Source organism: Necator americanus, chromosome X (assembly GCF_031761385.1).
Source record: "Necator americanus strain Aroian chromosome X, whole genome shotgun sequence".
NCBI classification, from domain to species: Eukaryota; Metazoa; Nematoda; class Chromadorea; order Rhabditida; family Ancylostomatidae; genus Necator; species Necator americanus.
In genome coordinates, this window is record NC_087376.1 from 14,555,213 (window position 1) to 14,576,382 (window position 21,170).

Below are 21,170 nucleotides of genomic sequence, written 5' to 3' on the forward strand. Positions count from 1 at the left end.
AAGCGTCACTCACGAAGCTTGAGAACATTTTGGATGACAATGGCGAGGGAACGAAACGAGTGGAAGAGATGCTGGGGCCCGCACGTCCAGTGAAGACGGGCCATCTAAATATGTAAGTAATTATGTATATGCCTCATACATCTGCTTACACACTTTTGAGAACTTTGTCACTTTTATTTTTCTTTTTAAATCACTTATTTTTCGCAGTTTTCGAAGAAACGTCTCCTGGAGCTTGGCTGAGATTTTTTTAATCGAAATTTGCACATTGTTTGATAGGTGAGTTAAAACCTAGAGAACTGTCATGTATCATAGATACAGCACCACAACCTAGTTTACCCCAAATTGCATCTAACGTAGAATCAACTGGCATCATGTCTTTTAAGAAGATTTCTGAAACAAGGAAAATATTGTTGAAGTTCGAATATAACTTGTTTTATTGATTCAGTGTAGGCTTTGCTATAATCTACGACTTCCATAGCACCCTCTTATGATGTGTTAGTGTTTCACATAACACACCTGCAGGACCTGAAATCAATACTTTTGGGCGAAGTCACAAAATGCGTTCATCCAATGCGGTCGGATTTCTGATTAGCTGCAAGACTTTTGTTCTTGATTTTCATAATATTCTTTTAGGCGTGTTAAGAACAAATAGACTACTACATAGATCATATCGTACGATGTTGTTCGTACTAAGTACTACTAAGTGCATATAGTACTAAACATCGTATGATGTCATCTCATCTCAAATAAGCACTAAACATTATACGATGTTTAGTTTTCATTTGAGATAAAAGTCTTTACAAACGAAGCAGTGGGCTAAAGCTTATTGGAAACAACTCACCTTGTACTAATTCGGTAGCGCTACAAGCAACTAAACCGTTTCAGAGATGAGGAACTTTCTCGACACGCTGTTATATGTCACGTCGAGCGAGTCCATCTCTATCAGAAATTGGGAAATGCCAACGAGGAGAGGAAGGAGAATGCAATAGCAGCTAGTATTCTCATCTGCACTTTTCAGTTGGCTCGTATCAACAGAAGCCCAAGTATGTGGTTCTCCTTGTTACTAAACTTAGTGGATTCTGTGTAGAGAGCGACAGCGCACTCGGTATAGTGGTGAAAAGCTAAAAAAGCTTAACGTAATATCTACTGTCCAGTGTTCGGATTAACACATTCCCTAACTTTTTCTTCGTGTTTTGTTGGGGTCAGAATCATAGAACTATGTTGCAAAACCGTGTTACATCAATGAAGCGGTGATACACAAATTTCATCAAAAAGTAACTAATGAACGAAGAGAAAATAGTGGCGAAACACGAGCGAGAAACAAAATGTGTGTGAAGCAAAACCATTTCGGGACTATTTTTGGCTGAGAATGACATCATCTTGAGATGAAGAACCATACTCAATAGCCCCTTCCACCTCCACAATGGCGCAGCGGTTAGGACTGTGTTTCATGTCGTTTTGACGTGACTATAGTCTCTTCCCCGTCAGGTGCTCACCTCGGGATTCCGTGCTCATAACACAGACCCTTTGACCGCTCCATGGTATCTGTGACCTGCATCTGCAATACCCCGTCATTAATATCATCCCTTCACTGCTCACAATCTCTTTTCCATCACACTTAATATATAGTCGGGGTCAAAATGACATGAAGTACGGCGTAGTTGCACGAGCAGTCGCGCTGTACAATACAGATACAATATAGATCTATATAGCAAAAACAAACAACAAAAATATGGAAAATGAAACGTAAAAGACGAAATAAATCAGGATGAAAGCGAAAAGGATGAAAACAAACAAAAAATTGTGGCCTAATATCGATTCAAGTGACGTCAGCAGACCGCTCGCAGACCGTCTGGAAGCGTGTTGCTCCAGTGCGACCGCACGTGCAAATAAACCATGCTTCATGTCGTTTGGACCCGACTATAGATACTTCGGAGCTCCCGTACCTATAATACAGGGACGCTGTCCACTACCCTCGGATAATTCGCCCGTACCCATGCCCTTACCCCACCCCACCCCACCCCCGAGACGTGTCATGATTGAACATCGAGCTGGCTGTATTGACACTTATCCATCTTGAAGCAATTTTGCTGGTACCTCATTGAAAGGTTTCCACGAATGCGCTATTTCCTTTCTTCAAATCACTCATCTCACTCACTCGAGGAATAACTGCCGGCTGCTTGACGCATCCTTAGATGGTAGGTAAAGGTCTAAATGCAGGCTAACAGTGATCTCGCCCCTGCGCTGAGACAGTCTGTCTGTTTCTGCTGTTTCAGAGTTATCTTATACTGCCTTTGTGTTTGACACGTCGGTTCAGCCAAAACTCTCCACACATAACGTCAACACATCACTTAAAAAAAAATAAGATGGTCATCTGACTTTGCTTGATTAGAGAGCGCCAGGAAAAAGGGTTGCGGTAGTCATCTAAACTGGTGAAACGGAAGAGGACAGGAATGACAATCTGTGCCTTCAACGCGCTTGCACTTGCATCGAAGGCGGCCACTGGGGATCTGATGAAGCAAGTCAAGGATATGAAATGAGACCTCATTGAATCTGGCTGAGGCGAGACAACACCAGCCACTGAACAGATTGACGTTAGCGAGGAACTGAACATGGATATTAAACGAGCTGGTGGTCCTCATCTTCATCGTAGCAGTGAAAATCGATCCTTTCGAACCACTTGTGATCAGAATCTGAAGTTTGCTAATGAAACATGGTTCAATGCCAGCTCGGAACATCTGTCACAGACGTGACCATGGATCATAGAAATAAAGAAACAGAGCAAGATCTATTCACTCTCGGTGGAAATGCTCAGACAAAGAGCATTCGAATAACAGGCAATCAATGAGAGTTGCACTCTCGCGCAGCTGGCGCATCTGGTGGGCAAAAACTACTCGAGCACAATCAGATTGGGAGAGCAACATTGTGCCGACAACAGACAAAGAAGTTGGACATTATATAAACAGCCCGACAGTATTTATTGCTCAGAGCATCGTCGTGCGTCCATCCATCCATCTAGCATCTCTTTAAGTTCTTGCCCATTCCTTATGCACGTCCCATTTCTGCGTATTTTTATTTGCCTTGATTTTTCTGTGGCTTATTTGCATTTACTCATTTTACTGTTCTTGTGCTGTGCCTTATCGGCATTATTCGCTTGTATATTATACTGTGCTTGTATTATATAAATATTGTATATTATGATAAAGGTTTAATTACCGTTTGAATTTAGTTTGGGCTTAATTTTGAAGCAAATTTACGTGGCTAACCCAAAAGCAACTGAACCGCCGCCTATTCAACATCGTCGTTTACACATCAAAATCAGTCTACGACAAAGTGGTAGTCGATGTTCTTTACTGGACTGAAAAAAGTTTTTAATAGAGTTCTCCTTTGATTCAACCACTCACATTTTTATTAAAATGAGATTTTAATGAGTGATGTAGTTCCTATTACGCTCTATAACACGTGTCAACGATCCGGCAGCTTTTTGGTCTCGGTGATCCAGCGAATCGAGAAAGTGTGCGACCTCAGTTTCGACTTTATCTGATCGTTGATTTTCTTCTCACAAAGGTGATGCCTCAGGGAACGAAACAGACGGTAATCGAAAGGAGTCGGGTAGCGGAAGTAAGTCACATGGGGTGGAACTTCCCATCCGAGTTCGACAATATTCTAGCAGTATATCTATTCTGTTGTAGGTCATCTTCGGGCCCTTTCTAAGGTGCTTTGCCGCAGAACAGCCAGTGACAGAGTTGCTTCCGGTTGAATACAGGACCCAACTCTTGTAACGATATCCCTTACGAAGAATGGGTATCCTCTTGTAACCTAGGCCAAAAGTAGTCAAACAGCCGTCTAAGCAGCTTGCATTTCGTCTTTGCGGCAGAGAATAAACAATGAATAGTTCGTGTGACAAATTTACAACACTCAAAACCGTGAAGGTGGGTGACGATGGTTTCCATGTGCAGTCACTTTCGATGGCGATGCAACATGTTGATATATTCCACGTGTCATCATGAAATCGATGTACGCCGGTACAGCACATCGATTTCCACGTAAAGATATTCGATCTTCTTTGTGGTATACCCTAGGCCAAAAGTAGGCCAGATGCATGCTTTCCGTGCAATGAACGTGGAGGGTGCTCGAGCTTTGCTTTCAAAGCATCGTGCAGTGTCGCGTTCTCCAGGGCGGTCAGGGAGAGGTTTGTGCTTGATTATGTTATGTTATGATTTTGTTATGTATTCCTCCTGACCAACATCGCTATACCAACGGTGAACCATGAGATAGTATGTCATCTCCTGAACGCTTCGCAGATGTTGATGGTGGTTGTTGAAGGACTATAATAACTTTGTAAGAACTCACAATAGGGGATGGGTTGTAGATGGCCTTCGTCAATCGAAGTCATGGTTGCTTTCCATTGATGGACTCGCGCTCATGTACTCTTTGAAGTAATGTTTTGATAACCTTATACCATATTCTAGTACGGAACTATTCTCGTCGGGCTTCTGTGAAATTCCACAAGAACAAAAATAATTGTTTTCTTTAATAGAGCCGAACACGAGGTTGTTATAATCTTTTATTCGTGCCTAACGTTTCGGAGCTGTGATGATGCTGTTTTCAAATGAGATCAATTTCGAGTATTCCTCGAAACATCTTTGAATTTTTTCGTCTCCCTGGGTTTCTTCCGGCATGATACCGAGGCCGTCCAACTCAAACATTTTCTGTAAGAGTTCTTGTTCCGTGTCTTCGGAAATTCCTGTCTGTAAGAGTTCTTGTTCCGTGTCTTCGGAAAGAAAATGTACGTGTGTCTATACACATGCCTTACAACTCGAGCAGTACACTTAGAAGTGGTGGAAAATCTTCGGCAGGAGCATTCCTCAATTGTTTCGTGAGATTCGTCTCGCGCAGAGGAGTTCCAGAGATTGTCCGCTCAGATTGCGGAACCAACTTCAAGCTTGGTGAAGTCATTATCACAAAGATATTCTGCGACATCAACGAGAATGGTCGATCTCTTATGTCATATTGTGAATCCCAACGAATAAACTGGATCTTCAGTCCTCCTGGATCCCCCTGGATGGGTGGTGCATGGGAACGACTAGTCGGTTTAACCAAGAAAGCGTTTAATAAATCAATAGGACGCAAACGCTTGAGTTTCGCAGACATGTGCACCGTGATCACTCGAATTGAGGCAATTCTAAACACAAGACCTCTTACGAAACTTAACTCCAGCGATATCGCAGAGATACCATTGAGGCCCATTGATTTTTTGAAGGGAAATTTCAATTACTCGCTTCCGAAAGACAACGCTGCAGACGTATCGGGCGATTCTGACTACGATCCCAATCTCATCCAAACAGAAAAACAGGCACTTGAAGCATTTCAAACACCAGAAATGATAGCCAATAAATTCTGGGAGAAGTAGAATGTTGAATACCTGACCTCATTAAGAGAAACACAAAAAATCAACCTCAAACAACCCAGACAGCTACCAAGATCACTGCAAGAAATAGGTGAAATTATTCTGATTGAAGAAGAACTAATACCCAGAGGGTGCTGGTCATATGGTAGAATTACGGAAATTATATACAGAACCGATGGGTCGGTTAGATCCGCCAAAGTACTTTCACCGAACCGAAAAACAATTCACCGTCCTCTGAACCAAATTTCCCCCGTGGAAATCCGAAGTACTCCAGAAGAAACAATAAAGGATAAAGTTAAAGTTTCTGGCGTTAATCAATTCGCTTGGGATGCGCCCCCACTGGGATGTTCCTTCAATTCAGAATCGTTTGAGGTTTACGAACGTGTATCTGGCCTATACAATGACTTGCGGTGGCTAGCCGATGTGTCAAATCGGTGTTTTTATCCTCCCAGACAAGTCTGGTACCAATTTATCGACCCCGGAGGGATGAAAGGCTTGGTGAGCACTAGGGCGGATTCGAACCTCCGATCGATCGTGCAGGAAGCGGGACCTCTAATCGCTACACCACACCCGCCCCTGAAGAAGAAACAATAAACACCCAAAAAGATCAACATCAACCTAACCAAGTAAGGAGGAAATTTCCAGCTCGTACCTCAAAAACAGAAGCGTATAAGATAATCAGAGACTACGAACTAGGACTCGAAGGTGCTCAGTACACTATTTCGCGAACATCTTTTGCACTAACTATTATTGCAATGTTGTCAATAATATCCCTAGCATTAGCTGAACGTGTCCCCAAGATAGCCTGCGTGAAAGGAAAGGTCAATATCTCATCTCCGAAAGGTTCCTTCCAGCTATGTTTCAATGAACATTGCCGAACGTTCAATGAGGTCACAAAAAACCTCACATACACATTACCAATATCCCCTCACAACGATCAGGTAAAGGTTGCACTCATAATGCTAGGCAATCACAGCATGGAGACACTTGAGACAACATGCAACCGACCAGACTTCTGCGATCATCACTACTTTCTCTTAAAAGCTCTTCTAGGCAACCCTCACTGTTGGCCTGCATGCAGGAGCAATCGCTACCCTAGCAGTAGTGATTTACATTTTTGCCGTAATTCTCGCTATGTTAGTCTGGTCAGTGTACAAATTCAGACACGCTAACAAAGCTGTACCAATGGAACAATTACCTATGATTACTACACGACACAATCGTAGTAATAGCCCTAACGCGTTCGTTCCTGCACCAATTCCATGTCTAACTGCAATATACCTAATTTCAACTACCGTTCTCACAAGTGCGAATGCATGTCAACGTGGATACATGCGGCACTCAGCGAACCTCATTTGCAATGAACAAAACAAGTGCGTCTGTCTATGTGAGGAATTCTTGTTTAATCGCCCTACCTCCAAAATTTGCATACAAATCAGCCACTCGACCAAAACGCTTGGGTTCATAAGGGTCACCAAAAAACCAATGAAATTGACCTGCCCCAAGGTCCTGGAATTCTTCACAAGAGAGAGTACCAACGTGTATACCACGTTGAAAGATGTGCACAATCGTGACGATCACCATTCCGGGAGATGTCCACGGTTCCCGGATCCAATCTCCAAAACAGCACAGACGACAAAGCTGAATCTGTGCCTTTTCTGTCTGAAAACGGCACATGAGAACACATGTGGCGTGAAGTGTGGAAATTGTGGCCTCGGTCACAATTTCCTGCTTTACTTTTCTAGGAGACCGCAGCCGTCCACGAAGCGGTCATACAAGAAGTAACCACAACAACGCCACCAACTCTTCAACAACGTCGTCAACGCTCTCGCCGCCAACCAGCCACCAACCTACGCCACCACCCAGTCAACGCCAGCATCAACAATCGCACAGTGAAATTCAATATCATGCCACCAAGGAAGAGAAGAAAACCCAAAAGAACGATAAAATATGATTTATTATTGCTTGTGTGTATAATATCACCTTTCATGATTATTTTCTATCTCTCCTCGCCGCGCAGTATCATCTAGCGATGATGGTCACTTATCGTGACTTCACTGCAACTCAAGTAGTTTTTGGGCGTGGTCCAGTAATGCTAGCTGTTGCTTCGTGTGCTTCAAAGATACTTCGCCTTCATTGCTCACGAGTGGTCGTCTAGTTGTGGCAATAAACATTCACTGAGCCACCTATTTATTCACTGGAACGATTCGGGCAAAGATCCCAAGAGTCTCAGCACCCCACACATTTTAAGTGTTACTGCAAATGTTAGTGTCACCGCGTGGATTTATACATACAGGTAAACAGTGGAGGTTTCTACAGGTAGGTGCATGAATATCTTTCCAAAGTTAAAAAGAAGAAGACATGTAAAGTCGTGGTTCCATTTTTCTTTTACTTCTCTTCAATAACAATCTTTTTGCGTCTAATCCTACAAACAGCATTATATTCACCCGATGTGCCCTTCTTCTGCACAAATTACAACCTTTAAACTCTTATAGCACGCTTCGCGGAAAGTGCTGTCGAATTCCCAGTTCAGTTGGGGTTCACGATTCACTAGACTTCCATTAAGCTAGCCGAAATTCGAGATTGGAAAGTCGAGATTGGCTCATTCCAAGTCACGGATGAGGTTGACACGAAGGCAATAATTCTTTCTAGTAGCTTTCTAGTCATCATTGAAACCACAGAGTTTTCTTGGTTAGTTGGGATATTACACGGCAAATCTATGTAAAATATCAAGAGAAATCTGAATCTTTGAGGACATTTTACGTGTACTGCAGCACGAATTTATCCTTGTCCTTTCTTGATTTTCTCCGTGCAAGCAATAGTGATTGCATTGGGAAGGCTGATTGTTGGACGATCATCTAGTATTCTACATTTTGAAATACGATAGACCGTTTCTTTTTTTACTTCCAAGCAACGACAAATCTCCGAAGCCGACACCCCTCCTTATTCAGTGACAAAATTGTACAGCGGTTTCTCGCCGTTTTCTGGCACAAACAAAAATACATACATGAGAACAGAATTCAATAACTCTCTGAAAATGAAAACAGGATGATACGAAACCTTCAGAGAATATGTTTTTTTTTTGCGCATGTCCTAAGGAAACGCTATCTGTGTTCCACCCTGTATTGAAGACAAGATTAATTACGCAAAGCAAAGAAGATCAGATGCGTCGTCATTTGACTGTCTAAAACGAGATGACGTCGCCCACTCCAACTTATCCGTCCTGGTACAGGCGAAGAATTGCGCGCAGGAGGGCATACTTAGGTGCAAATCGGTCTAAAGCAGAACGAACTACAAAGTGTACAGATTCATGGAGAAACAAGCAATCAAACAAATATTTTCATCAATAACAATTGTAAACTCTTCCTGATCTGATTTAATCGCTCCCTATCACTTGCAAATTTCAATGTATTTTGTCCTTTATCCCTTTTCCCTCCCTCGCTATGAAGATACCACTGGGCTCCATTTTTGTGTGCTGTAGGGAGGAGATTTTCTGTAGATATGACATAGATATGATATTTTCTGTACTTCATCATAGCGCTGAAAATCTTGCTTAAGTTTTCCACTACATGATGAATTAAAAAGATGTAAAATACACTGTAAGCAAGTGCCAAAAAAACACTAGCGCACTTTGTTGGTCTTTAAAGGCCACGAAATTGGCGATGTTGGGATCTCTCATGGAATATATTGGGTTTGGAGTGTAGATCACGAGAGTAAACGTTCTATCGCTGGATTCCCCCTAATCGACCTGAAAAATGACGTATTTACCTTCTATGACACCTCATAATGCACCACCATCGTACACGCTCTGCGTGTGTGCGAGCCGTTTCCTTCGCCGTTTGTCAGGATAGTGAGTGAGAGTTGAGCTTTAATACGATCACATTCGTAATCTAAAGCCTTATAGTGTTCTCAAAAAATCCCAACATTGTCACTTTATTGATATGCTGTCTTAGCTAAGTCATGTTTTAATTTTTTTTTATTAAGAAGCTTGGTTTTCTTTTCAGTTCGCTGTAGTTTTTCCGACGAGATTGCTGATCTCTACTCGAAATCAATCAAATTATGTTTGCACGCAAAAGCTTTCAGGACTGCTGGTGAGTAAACTCCGTTTGTTTCTGCAGTACGTCAGATTTCCCTCTGTTGTGAAGAGACCTCATTCATTCTCCTATACATTCATTCTTTCATTCGCTCATTCACTCTTTCATTCATTCGTTCGCTCATCCATTCAATCATTCGTTCGTCCTTTCGTTCATTCGTTCGTTTTCGTTTATTACACAAATATGTCTCACCCGATGTACAATACTAGCAACCTATACAATACAGTAAGATCGATCGGATGCAACCTTAAGAAAGATTTCTATGTCGAAATTGATGTTATCGTATTTCTAATATATTTCTTATGACGAATGATTCTATATTAGAGCTACTAGAGACGAAATAAGATTTCTAGTAGTGCTACTATTATTATTATGCTGCTATTTATAATAATAGTTGTAATCATACTTCTTGCTATGTTTTCTACTGCTATTTATAATAATAGTCGTAATCATACTTCCTGCTATGTTCTTGTTATGTTTTCTATGTTTACGCCGAAAATCCATTATCATCATCAACGGCTACTCATCCACATCAGCAGCTGATGAATCCGAACTGAACGCGTTTTATGGGGAGCTGGAGGGACTGATCCACAACGAGAAGTCCTTTTACAAATTCGTTGTCAGAGACTTCAACGCAAAACTACGAAAGGCCACCGAAGAGAACCAAAACAGGATCAGAGTATTTGGACCAGAATGAAAACGGCAATCGTCTCACTGGGCTGTTGCGTTTGTCAACTCTTGTGTCAATCCCGACCATCCCCACTTGTGAAGCTCCACCACAGATTCTCTCTGCAGAAGTGCGAATCGCAACCACGAGCATGAAACCTGGAAGTAACTCCGGACCTGTTTTTGTATCTACACTTTTCGGGCTGGTGGCAATCCGGTTCATGTAATTCTAGCAGCCCACATGAAATCCTATTTTCAGAAGGAAAAAATCTTAGACCAGTGGAAAACCTTGCAAACCATTCTTATCCATAAGAAAGGTGACCAAGAGGACCGATATGCTTGCTGAGCGTCTTGTACAACGTATTCACCAAGATCATCCTCACGCGCTTATCTAGGACGCTAGATGAAGCCAAACCTCAAGAAGAAGGCGGATTTCGTCAGGGGTTTAGCTGCTTGGATTACTTTCACACCGTGTCAAGGGTCATGGAAATTTGCAAGGAATACCGCTTCTCCTTTGTTCTAACTTTCGCCTTCTATGAGAAGGCCTTCAACAGCGTAGAAACGAATGCAATGCTGTCAGCGCTGGTCGATCAAGGTGTAAATGTGTCGTATGTGAGGACATTAGCCAATTGTTACGATCGATGCACCACTACGATACAACTTTTCTACCGCCCTCACCACATCTATTGGAAAGCGGGTGCGGCAAGACGATACTATATCGCCGAAGCTGCTCACGGTTTCATTGCAGTGGATAATGAAATGTGTGAACTTAAAGGCATCACCCCACGAATTTGAGGTGGTACGGATTTCAGGTGGAGTATTTGTATACGAGATCATAGATTATGGAGAGGTAGGTGATTCCGTACATTTCTTGCTAATTGGAGTAAAAAACGGCCCCGAACATGCGGCGTGTGCACACGGCGTTCCGGCGCGCTCCAATCGGACTCGTTGTAGAAAATAGCGCGCTGGAACGCTCGAAGCCGTATCTTCCGGGCCGTTTTTTATGGCAATTAGGAAGAAATGGACAGAATTACCTCCTCTCCTTAATCTACGATCCCGTATACGAATACTCCACCTGAAATCCGTGTCCGTCGAACTGAGGTTTTAGAATTCTCATCTTACGCTTTTGCTGCTCTTCAGTCATCACAAAGGTTGACCTTTGCCACGTGAGCAGAAGACGTGAAACCGATGATGAGGCTCATCTGTTCACTGTTCTCATCTGTTAGTCGACCAAAATGTTAACGTTTTCCGACGTGCGCTGCGCTGGATAATACCATCTCCCTAGCACAGATTGTTGATTAACTCCCATCTTTGAAATTGCGTCGACTCCGACAATGACCACTTCTTGCCTGGGTATTTTACTCATCATTGCAATGAGTTTATTATAGAAGGCGTCCTTATTGTTGTCCTCTGCAGTTTCTGTAGGTACATGGACCCAGAGTTGCTATCTAGATTTCACCTTTTCATTTCATTTCACAGAGGCACCTCTAGACGACATTGAACCAAATTCCTCCACTAGGTTGTTGTAGTCGTTTCTCAAGGTTATAGCGCGGCCTGCTACCTTCTTTTTATCAGCAATGCCGCAGTAGATAGCGTATTCGACCACAGTGATGACACGGCGGTATCTGATGCGTGTTTCCTGTAGCCCAGCAAACTGCACATTGTAGAAGCTTAGCCAAGGCAGATGGGTGGGCTTCACTCGATTTTTAATATATAATTATCATAATAATTAGGGGCTAATTCTGTCACACGTGTGTGTGTCAGTTACGAAATTCAAAAAGATGGGGTGCCACCGGCGCCAGACACCTCTAGAAGGGGGTGCCACGGGTCCACCGGTGTCAGATACCTATAGAAGAGGTGCGACGGGACCACCGGCGTCAGATACCTATAGAAGCGGGTGCGACGGGACCACCGGCGTCAGATACCTATAGAAGAGGTGCGACGGGTCCACCGGCGTCTGAATGGTGCGCCGGCACCAGATACCTATGGAAGGGGTGCGACGGGTTCACCGGTGCTAGATACCTACAGAAGCGGGTGCGACTGGTTCACCGGTGTCAGATACCTATAGAAGGGGCGCGACGGGTTCACCGGTGCTAGATACCTACAGAAGCGGGTGCGACTGGTCCACCAGTGTCAGATACCTATAGAAGGGGTGCGACGGGTCCACCGGTGTCAGATACCTATAGAAGCGGGTGCGACGGCACCACCGGCGTCAGATACCTATAGAAGAGGTGCGACGGGTCCACCGGCGTCTGAATGGTGCGCCGGCGCCAGATACCTATGGAAGGGGTGCGACGGGTCCACCGACGTCAGATACCTATAGAAGCGGGTGCGACGGGACCACCGGCGTCAGATACCTATAGAAGAGGTTCGACGAGTCCACCGGCACCAGATACCTATAGAAGGGGTGCGACGGGTTCACCGGTGCTAGATACCTACAGAAGCGGGTGCGACTGGTCCACCGGTGTCAGATACCTATAGAAGGGGTGCGACGGGTTCACCGGTGCTAGATACCTATAGAAGCGGGTGCGACGGGACCACCGGCGTCAGATACCTATAGAAGAGGTGCGACGGGTCCACCGGCGTCTGAATGGTGCGCCGGCGCCAGATACCTATGGAAGGGGTGCGACGGGTCCACCGACGTCTGAGTGGTGCGCCGGCGCCAGATACCTATGGAAGGGGTTCGACGAGTCCACCGGTGTCAGATACCTATAGAAGGGGTGCGACGGGTTCACCGGTGCTAGATACCTACAGAAGCGGGTGCGACGGGTTCACCGGTGCTAGATACCTACAGAAGCGGGTGCGACTGGTCCACCGGCGTCAGATACCTATAGAAGAGGTGCGACGGGTCCACCGGCGTCTGAATGGTGCGCCGGCGCCAGATACCTATGGAAGGGGTGCGACGGGTCCACCGGCGTCAGATACCTATAGAAGCGGGTGCGACGGGACCACCGGCGTCAGATACCTATAGAAGAGGTGCGACGGGTCCACCGGCGTCTGAATGGTGCGCCGGCGCCAGATACCTATGGAAGGGGTGCGACGGGTCCACCGACGTCTGAATGGTGCGCCGGCGCCAGATACCTATGGAAGGGGTTCGACGAGTCCACCGGTGTCAGATACCTATAGAAGGGGTGCGACGGGTTCACCGGTGCTAGATACCTACAGAAGCGGGTGCGACTGGTCCACCAGCGTCAGATACCTATAGAAGCGGGTGCGACTGGTCCACAGCCGTCAGATACCTATAGAAGGGGTTCGACGAGTCCACCGGCACCAGATACCTATAGAAGGGGTGCGACGGGTTCACCGGTGCTAGATACCTATAGAAGTGGGTGCGACGGGACCACCGGTGTCAGATACCTATAGAAGGGGTGCGACGGGTTCACCGGTGCTAGATACCTACAGAAGCGGGTGCGACTGGTCCACCAGCGTCAGATACCTATAGAAGCGGGTGCGACTGGTCCACAGCCGTCAGATACCTATAGAAGGGGTGCGACGGGTTCACCGGTGCTAGATACCTACAGAAGGGGTGCGACTGGTCCACCAGTGTCAGATACCTATAGAAGCGGGTGCGACGGGTCCACCGGCGTCTGAATGGTGCGCCGGCGCCAGATACCTATGGAAGGGGTGCGACGGGTCCACCGGCGTCAGATACCTATAGAAGCGGGTGCGACTGGTCCACATGCGCTGGATACCTACAGAAGCGTTAGCGACGGGTCCACTGGCGTCAGTTACCTACAGAAGGGTGCGACGGGTCCACCGGCGTCTGAATGGTGCGCCGGCGCCAGATACCTATGGAAGGGGTGCGACGGGTCCACCGGTGTCAGATACCTATAGAAGCGGGTGCGACTGGTCCACATGCGCTGGATACCTACAGAAGCGTTAGCGACGGGTCCACTGGCGTCAGTTACCTACAGAAGGGGTGCGACGGGTCCACTGGCGTCAGTTACCTACAGAAGGGGTGCGACGGGTCCACCGACGTCAGAAACCTATAGAAGGGGTGCCACGGGTCCACCGGTGTTAGACACCTATAGAAGTGGGTGCGACGGGACCACCGGCGTCAGATACCTATAGAAGAGGTGCGACGGGTCCACCGGCGTCTGAATGGTGCGCCGGCGCCAGATACCTATGGAAGGGGTGCGACGGGTCCACCGACGTCAGATACCTATAGAAGGGGTGCGACTGGTCCACATGCGCTGGATACCTACAGAAGCGTTAGCGACGGGTCCACTGGCGTCAGTTACCTACAGAAGGGGTGCGACGGGTCCACCGGCGTCTGAATGGTGCGCCGGCGCCAGATACCTATGGAAGGGGTGCGACGGGTCCACCGGCGTCAGATACCTATAGAAGAGGTGCGACGGGTCCACCGGCGTCTAAATGGTGCGCCGGCGCCAGATACCTATGGAAGGGGTGCGACGGGTCCACCGGTGCTAGATACCTACAGAAGCGGGTGCGACTGGTCCACAGGCGTCAGATACCTATGGAAGGGGTTCGACGAGTCCACCGGCACCAGATACCTATAGAAGGGGTGCGACGGGTTCACCGGTGCTAGATACCTACAGAAGCGGGTGCGACTGGTCCACCGGTGTCAGATACCTATAGAAGGGGTGCGACTGGTTCACCGGTGTCAGATACCTATAGAAGGGGTGCGACGGGTTCACCGGTGCTAGATACCTACAGAAGCGGGTGCGACTGGTCCACCAGTGTCAGATACCTATAGAAGGGGTACGACGGGTCCACCGGTGTCAGATACCTATAGAAGCGGGTGCGACGGGACCACCGGCGTCAGATACCTATAGAAGAGGTGCGACGGGTCCACCGGCGTCTGAATGGTGCGCCGGCGCCAGATACCTATAGAAGCGGGTGCGACGGGACCACCGGCGTCAGATACCTATAGAAGAGGTGCGACGGGTCCACCGGCGTCTGAATGGTGCGCCGGCGCCAGATACCTATGGAAGGGGTGCGACGGGTCCACCGGTGTCAGATACCTATAGAAGCGGGTGCGACTGGTCCACATGCGCTGGATACCTACAGAAGCGTTAGCGACGGGTCCACTGGCGTCAGTTACCTACAGAAGGGGTGCGACGGGTCCACCGGCGTCTGAATGGTGCGCCGGCGCCAGATACCTATGGAAGGGGTGCGACGGGTCCACCGGTGTCAGATACCTATAGAAGCGGGTGCGACTGGTCCACATGCGCTGGATACCTACAGAAGCGTTAGCGACGGGTCCACTGGCGTCAGTTACCTACAGAAGGGGTGCGACGGGTCCACTGGCGTCAGTTACCTACAGAAGGGGTGCGACGGGTCCACCGGTGTCAGATACCTATAGAAGGGGTGCCACGGGTCCACCGGTGTTAGACACCTATAGAAGTGGGTGCGACTGGTCCACATGCGCTGGATACCTACAGAAGCGTTAGCGACGGGTCCACTGGCGTCAGTTACCTACAGAAGGGGTGCGACGGGTCCACCGGTGTCAGATACCTATAGAAGGGGTGCGACGGGTCCACCGGCGTCAGATACCTATAGAATTGGTGCAACTGGTCCACCGACGTCACATGCCTATAGAAGCGGGTGCGAAGGGTCCACCTGTGTCTAACTATTGTGTCGTGGTATGGAAGTATTGCGCAGTAAATTCGTGTGCATGTCGCAAAAGGTAAATGGGACCTTGCGAACGTTTCATAGTCGTATCCACTTTCTTCGTTCCTTTTCGCCTCTTCGATTCCTCCGTTCTTCAGAAAGTGGAGATACTAATGCTAACTGCTGCTTATTTAGTAGCCAACTGTTTACATGATCTGAATTGGAACGCTATCTTTATCAGTGCAATGATGTCGTTCACTTCATTTTATGTGAAACATCATTCTATGATAAGTGTTGGGGAAACAGGATTGAAACCTACGCTTTGAATAATGATTCCAAGTCGTGTCTATATTACATTGCATTGGTATCGAAAGAGTGCTTAAAGGTGAAGTTTGAATGTTCTCGAAATGTAGAACTGACGAGAACAGAATACTGAAAGAAAACTTTGAATTCTTCAACCTAAATTTCGTTTCGAAAAATGAAGAAAACGTTGTCAGACAAACACAATTCTAATTTCACAGAAGATGTCACTACTATTAATTTAATTTCCTTAATCAGTGATTGCGAGCGGAGCGAACATCACAGAAAGTCTGAACTCCTTCTTTAGCCGGACGCCAGACTGGTATACATACCAGATTTAACCAGAAGAATATGGAAAATTGGAGCGAAAGCCCTTAGAAGAAAAAATTGCCAAACTTTTGTTCGTCATTATATTCAGGATATATTATCCTTTTTAAAAGAAATATTAACATTAACAAAAGATGTTTCTGACAAAAGTCTTCTTGCTAAAAGTTCTTTTCTTCTTTCTTTTTTTTTTACAAAAATAATGTAATGATGAACGTGAAATGACGTGAACGTCATCATCATACTGAAAAGGATAGTCTTACATCAGATCACGTACAGTGCTAGTCTAGTATTTAAGTAGGTGTGTGCACATGTGAGTATAATTTGTAAAGGAATGATAGGTCAAACATAGTGATGGTAAGGCACACGGAGCACACATCCGTATTTTATGGTGAAATGTTGCGCGTGCAGCCGCCAAATCCGCAACACTATTTTGTTAAGTTTCATTTACTTTTTGACAAATTCATTTAAAATTGTTCTGTTCTAACAGTGCAGCAATAACATCATTGGTCCCGCTTTTTAGCATTGGTGCATCAATTTGATGGCATGGGACCAGTTTCGCCCCATTACTGTTGTTCTGGGCTGGAGAACATACCTGACTCCATGTGATACGTCCCACCTTCCTCCCCTTTTTCTGTTACCGACACACCAAGTTGATGTCGTGGGCCCGCCTTACTTCATCTCGCTATTTTTTGGTGTGGGAGACAAATCGGCTATGAGGCTTGTTTCATTCCGTTTCACTGTTTCCTGGCGTCAAGGCACTATGTAACTTAATAATACCTCCGTTTGTCCTGATTGTGTGCAAGAGTTGTCCGCTGATTTTTTATTTTCCGAACGCGGAGAACATCAACTCTTTCTTTGAATAACGTCGTGAAGAAATCTGAGCAGCGGTTTGGTTCCCGTGGTGCGTTTAATGTCGCGTGACAGGATAAGAATTGTTGGATACAAATGAGTCAACAAAACGTCTCAGTCACCTTCTAGGTTTAAACCAACCGGTGCATGTTTTGTTAGTAAGCCTTGGACATCATCAATTCAGTAATTCAGTAAATTAATCTTTATGTAGAGGGAGTTTCATGGCGGATTAAATGAAGGTGACAATCACATTCAAATATGAGGAATAAAACTGTGAATCGCAATATAGATCGCTATTTTAGATGAGAAGACAAGCCGTTGTAGATTGTTTTCAATTTCAATACAAATTTTTTCAATTTAAAAATTTTAAAATACATGATGAACACATTGAGCATGATCTCAGTTTAGCGTAACGGAATATATGATTTGTTCCTACAAATTCTCACATCGAATTAAAAGTGCGCGATCGACTGCAGTTGAGACATCCTTGAAGACGGTATCGACATTGGAATCTGCCTCTGTCTGAATATGAGTTTTTTTTTCTTAAAAATTTGTTTCGGAATGTACGTAGAACGGTATTTTCCCTGCGGAAATCTTGAGAACAAAGAACTAATTGAGTTGTTTGTTTGCAACCGCTTATGCAACTGTCCCAAGCTTCATGCTGACATTTTGTGGTCCAAATATAAATAGCAGGCGTCATCTTTTTAGGTTATGACTTACTTAACTGACTTAATCGGCAGGCTGACGTCATCGCCTGACGCGATTACTCGCATCCTCGTTGAGGTGTGCCGTCCTTGAACACAGCTCCGCGCAACCTTCTGCGAGAGCTTGCACACAATCAATCCATTCGTCACTATGCCATATTCTGCGAAACTTTACATCTCGCCTGTACTGTCTATCCACGCCGAGTGTCCTCATGTCCTCTTTCACCACCTCAGTCCAGAACTTCCGTTTCCGGCCAGGTGCCTTCTTCCAGCTTGAACCCGACCAACTCCCCAGAACTCGTTGAACAAGGCGATCTGCCCGTTTCCTTAATATATGAACAAAGAAGCGAAGACGATTTTCTATAGCCACCTTCGATGACGGTGCAAGTGTTGATATCTTCCACGTGTCAACCGCCAGTATACCACATCAATTTCGCGTAGAGATCTTCATTGTGGCATACCCTAGGCCAAAAGTAGCCAAGTAGCCGTCTGAACAGCTTTCGTTCTGTGCATTCAAGCCTCTCCATCACTGTTGATGGTGCTGTCCAAATCTCGGATCCGTACATCATGATGGGGCGAATTGCGGATAGGTAGACTCGCAGCTTGACTTCGTCGGTGATGGGGGTGGACCACAGGCATTTCGTTAAGGAGTTAAATGCAGATGTGGCCTTAGCGCACCTTTGCTGAATATCGTCCTCGTAGTTGCCGTTGTTCTCCAGCATACAGCCCAGGTAACAGAACTCATAGAAGAGTTCTATCGGTTGTCCGTCCCCTCTAATTCCGTTCGAGATCTCGAAGAGAATCACACCTGCTGCCAGCTTTGAAACAAGGTTGACAACATGTTGAAGTTTCGTACTGTTTTCCGCGAATAGAACAACATCGTCAGCGTAATTGAGATCGGTCAAGGGGCGTCCTGATGGTGCTAGAATGATATCGGCAGGACACTGATCTACTGTTCTTCGCATAATGTCGTCGGTGGCGAAATTGAACAGGAAGGTCCTGCCACTGCCACTTACCTTACTCCAGTTACCACCTCAAACGGTGTTGTACATCCGGCTGGTGTTCGAACTGCAGCAGTTGTCCGTTGTTTCATGTCATCAAGCAAGCGAACGAACTTTCCTGGTACTCCATCGACGCGGAGCGCGTTGAGAAGATGACCTCGATGAGAAGAGTCTAAAGCGGCTTCAAAGATCAGAAACGCTAATTGCATTAACTTCGAATATCGCTGCCAGGTTTCGATCACTCTCCTGACGATGAATACCTGCTCAGTCGTAGATCGGCCAGGAAGAAAGCCAGCTTCCTCGTCGCGCGTTTTTTCTTCGCGATGTTTAATTATTCGGTCCAAGATAACCCGTTCAATACCTTGTACATAACACGCAACAAAGAGATTCCTCGATAATTCCTAGGGTTCGTGGCGGATAACTTCTAGTGGAGGGGAATAATGATAGCGTGTCTCCACGAGTCAGATATTCTTTCGACTATCCATATTGAACGGATGATCTTTGTCAGCTCACGAATCTCAGATGGAGGAAGATATTTCAGCATTTCTGCGCTAATCCCGTCGTCTCCACCAGATTTTCCATTTTTTCCATTCTTTTTGAAGACAGAGGAGAACCTCCGACACGCTCGGTGGCTCCTCGTTAACTGCATTTGTCAGCCTATGAACGTGCTCGAGTTCAGGAGCTGACGGCGCTTTCCGGTTCAGCAAGGTCTTGAAGTGGTCCCTGCAAAATGGAAGGGTTGCTTCGTCGACAGCTACTCCATTGGCAGTGTTAAGGACAGGAGAACTTCTTTTCATTTTGCCGCTATACTGTTTTACTAAAACATAGGCTTTCCGCGGGTTCCTGTCCTCCCACGCCTTTTCAAACTCCATCGCTCTTGACGTCCACTCGTTATTGCGGTCTTGTTGTAGTTGACAACTTCCTTCTAAGACGCTTTTCCTGGTTGAATTCGCCAGTGCTGTGCGCGACACATACAGAATTGTACTTGGACTTTGTTTCCGCAGATGCAAAGGCAAACTTCATCCGCGGCAACAGAACCATTAGCGTCCTGGGTACACTTTGTTAAGGAATCCGCATCGCTAAGCTTCTTCCTGGTCCGTATCCAACATGAATAAACACACGTTAGCGGAATTTTGTTATCCATTCATCGTCTTTCAGACCTGGCATGTCGATTTTCGGTTGAAGAGGAACTCTTCGGTTTCTCTGGTGGAACCGTATCCTGAAGCTGAGAAGAACTGGACGGTGGTTAGAGTCGAACGCGACGTCCCAAGCAGCTCTATATTTTCGCATATCTGACTGAGGAATGTTCCTCGCCAGAACGTAGTCGAACTGAAGTTTAAGATCTTCCGCTTGCGCTGCTTTTCAGGCGTTAAAAAGGTTGACCCCTGCCACGTGAGCTGATGGCGTCGATGATTCCTCTCAAACATGGAAGCGATGATGAGGCCCGTCTGTTCGCACAAGTCGACCAGACGGTCACCGTTGTCCGACGTGCGCTCCGCTGCATAGTACCATTTTCCTAGCACATCGGATTCATTTGCGTCGATTCCGACAATGACCACCTTCTGGCTTGGTATTTTAGACATTAACGCATTGAGTTCATCATAGAAAGCGTCCTTACTGTTGTCCTCAGCAGTTTCCGTAGGTGCGTGAGCACTTACGATCTAGAGTTTACGTCCTCCGCGATTCCGCAGTCGTAAAAAGGCGCATCTAGACGACGTTGAGCCAAATTCCTCCACCAGGTTCTTGTAATCGTTCCTCACAGCTATCGCGCAGCCACCTACTTTGTTCTCATCAGCATATATATGTATATGGTGTGATTTTCGATGCTGATGACGGGCCGATCTCTCATGCGTGTTTCCTGCAGTGCAGCAAAAGGCACACAGAGAATCGCAGAAGTCTGGATAGAGCCGCTTGTTTGAGTTCACGCGATAGTGTTCGGCAGTTCAGCGTGACGAAACGAATGGTTGTTGCAAAAGATTCCATGCTCCCTTCAGGCAGTTGACCTTTCAGGTTATGGGCTTTGGGGGTGTGTTGGACGACAGCACCTTTTTGCAGTGTATGGGAATCTTTCGCCATATAATGGTGCGGGTTGTATAGCTCGTTCCCAATGCGTACACTCGAACGCCTGATTGCGTTTAATTAAAGAAAACCACTACGTGCTGGTAGCAATCAGACTCGTATAATCGACTCTGTGTATTACATATTATCTAATGTTATTCTGGATCAGCAGTCTTCATCCTCATTA

The 21,170-nt window shown here is 46.1% G+C and overlaps 4 protein-coding genes across 5 annotated transcripts in view; 1 reads left to right on the forward strand and 3 right to left on the reverse strand.

Moving 5' to 3' along the window:
- RB195_023102 (uncharacterized protein) overlaps positions 1–21,170 on the forward strand; it is a gene marked incomplete at both ends in the record, with an annotated part of 34,595 nt that overhangs the window by 1,238 nt on the left and 12,187 nt on the right. The window contains 5 exons of one of the 2 annotated variants that reach the window (XM_064210424.1): positions 69–112; positions 886–1,043; positions 9,415–9,501; positions 10,129–10,387; positions 10,566–10,965. In XM_064210424.1, coding sequence (XP_064066307.1) covers positions 69–112; positions 886–1,043; positions 9,415–9,501; positions 10,129–10,387; positions 10,566–10,965 — 948 coding nt within the window. Of the gene's footprint in view, positions 1–23; positions 113–207; positions 277–885; positions 1,044–9,414; positions 9,502–10,128; positions 10,388–10,565; positions 10,966–21,170 lie in introns of those variants that run through there. The other variant, XM_064210423.1, reaches the window with a different exon arrangement.
- On the reverse strand, positions 17,968–19,134 carry RB195_023105 (uncharacterized protein; the record flags this gene model as incomplete). Its single annotated transcript, XM_064210428.1, has 3 exons — positions 17,968–18,250; positions 18,348–18,881; positions 18,941–19,134. 3 exons carry the CDS (start codon positions 19,132–19,134, stop codon positions 17,968–17,970), a joined length of 1,011 nt encoding a protein of 336 aa, XP_064066308.1.
- Positions 19,477–19,797, reverse strand: RB195_023106 (uncharacterized protein; the record flags this gene model as incomplete). The annotated part of the gene is made up of 1 exon (XM_064210429.1): positions 19,477–19,797. One exon carries the CDS (start codon positions 19,795–19,797, stop codon positions 19,477–19,479), a length of 321 nt encoding a protein of 106 aa, XP_064066309.1.
- On the reverse strand, positions 20,080–20,508 carry RB195_023107 (uncharacterized protein; the record flags this gene model as incomplete). The annotated part of the gene is made up of 1 exon (XM_064210430.1): positions 20,080–20,508. One exon carries the CDS (start codon positions 20,506–20,508, stop codon positions 20,080–20,082), a length of 429 nt encoding a protein of 142 aa, XP_064066310.1.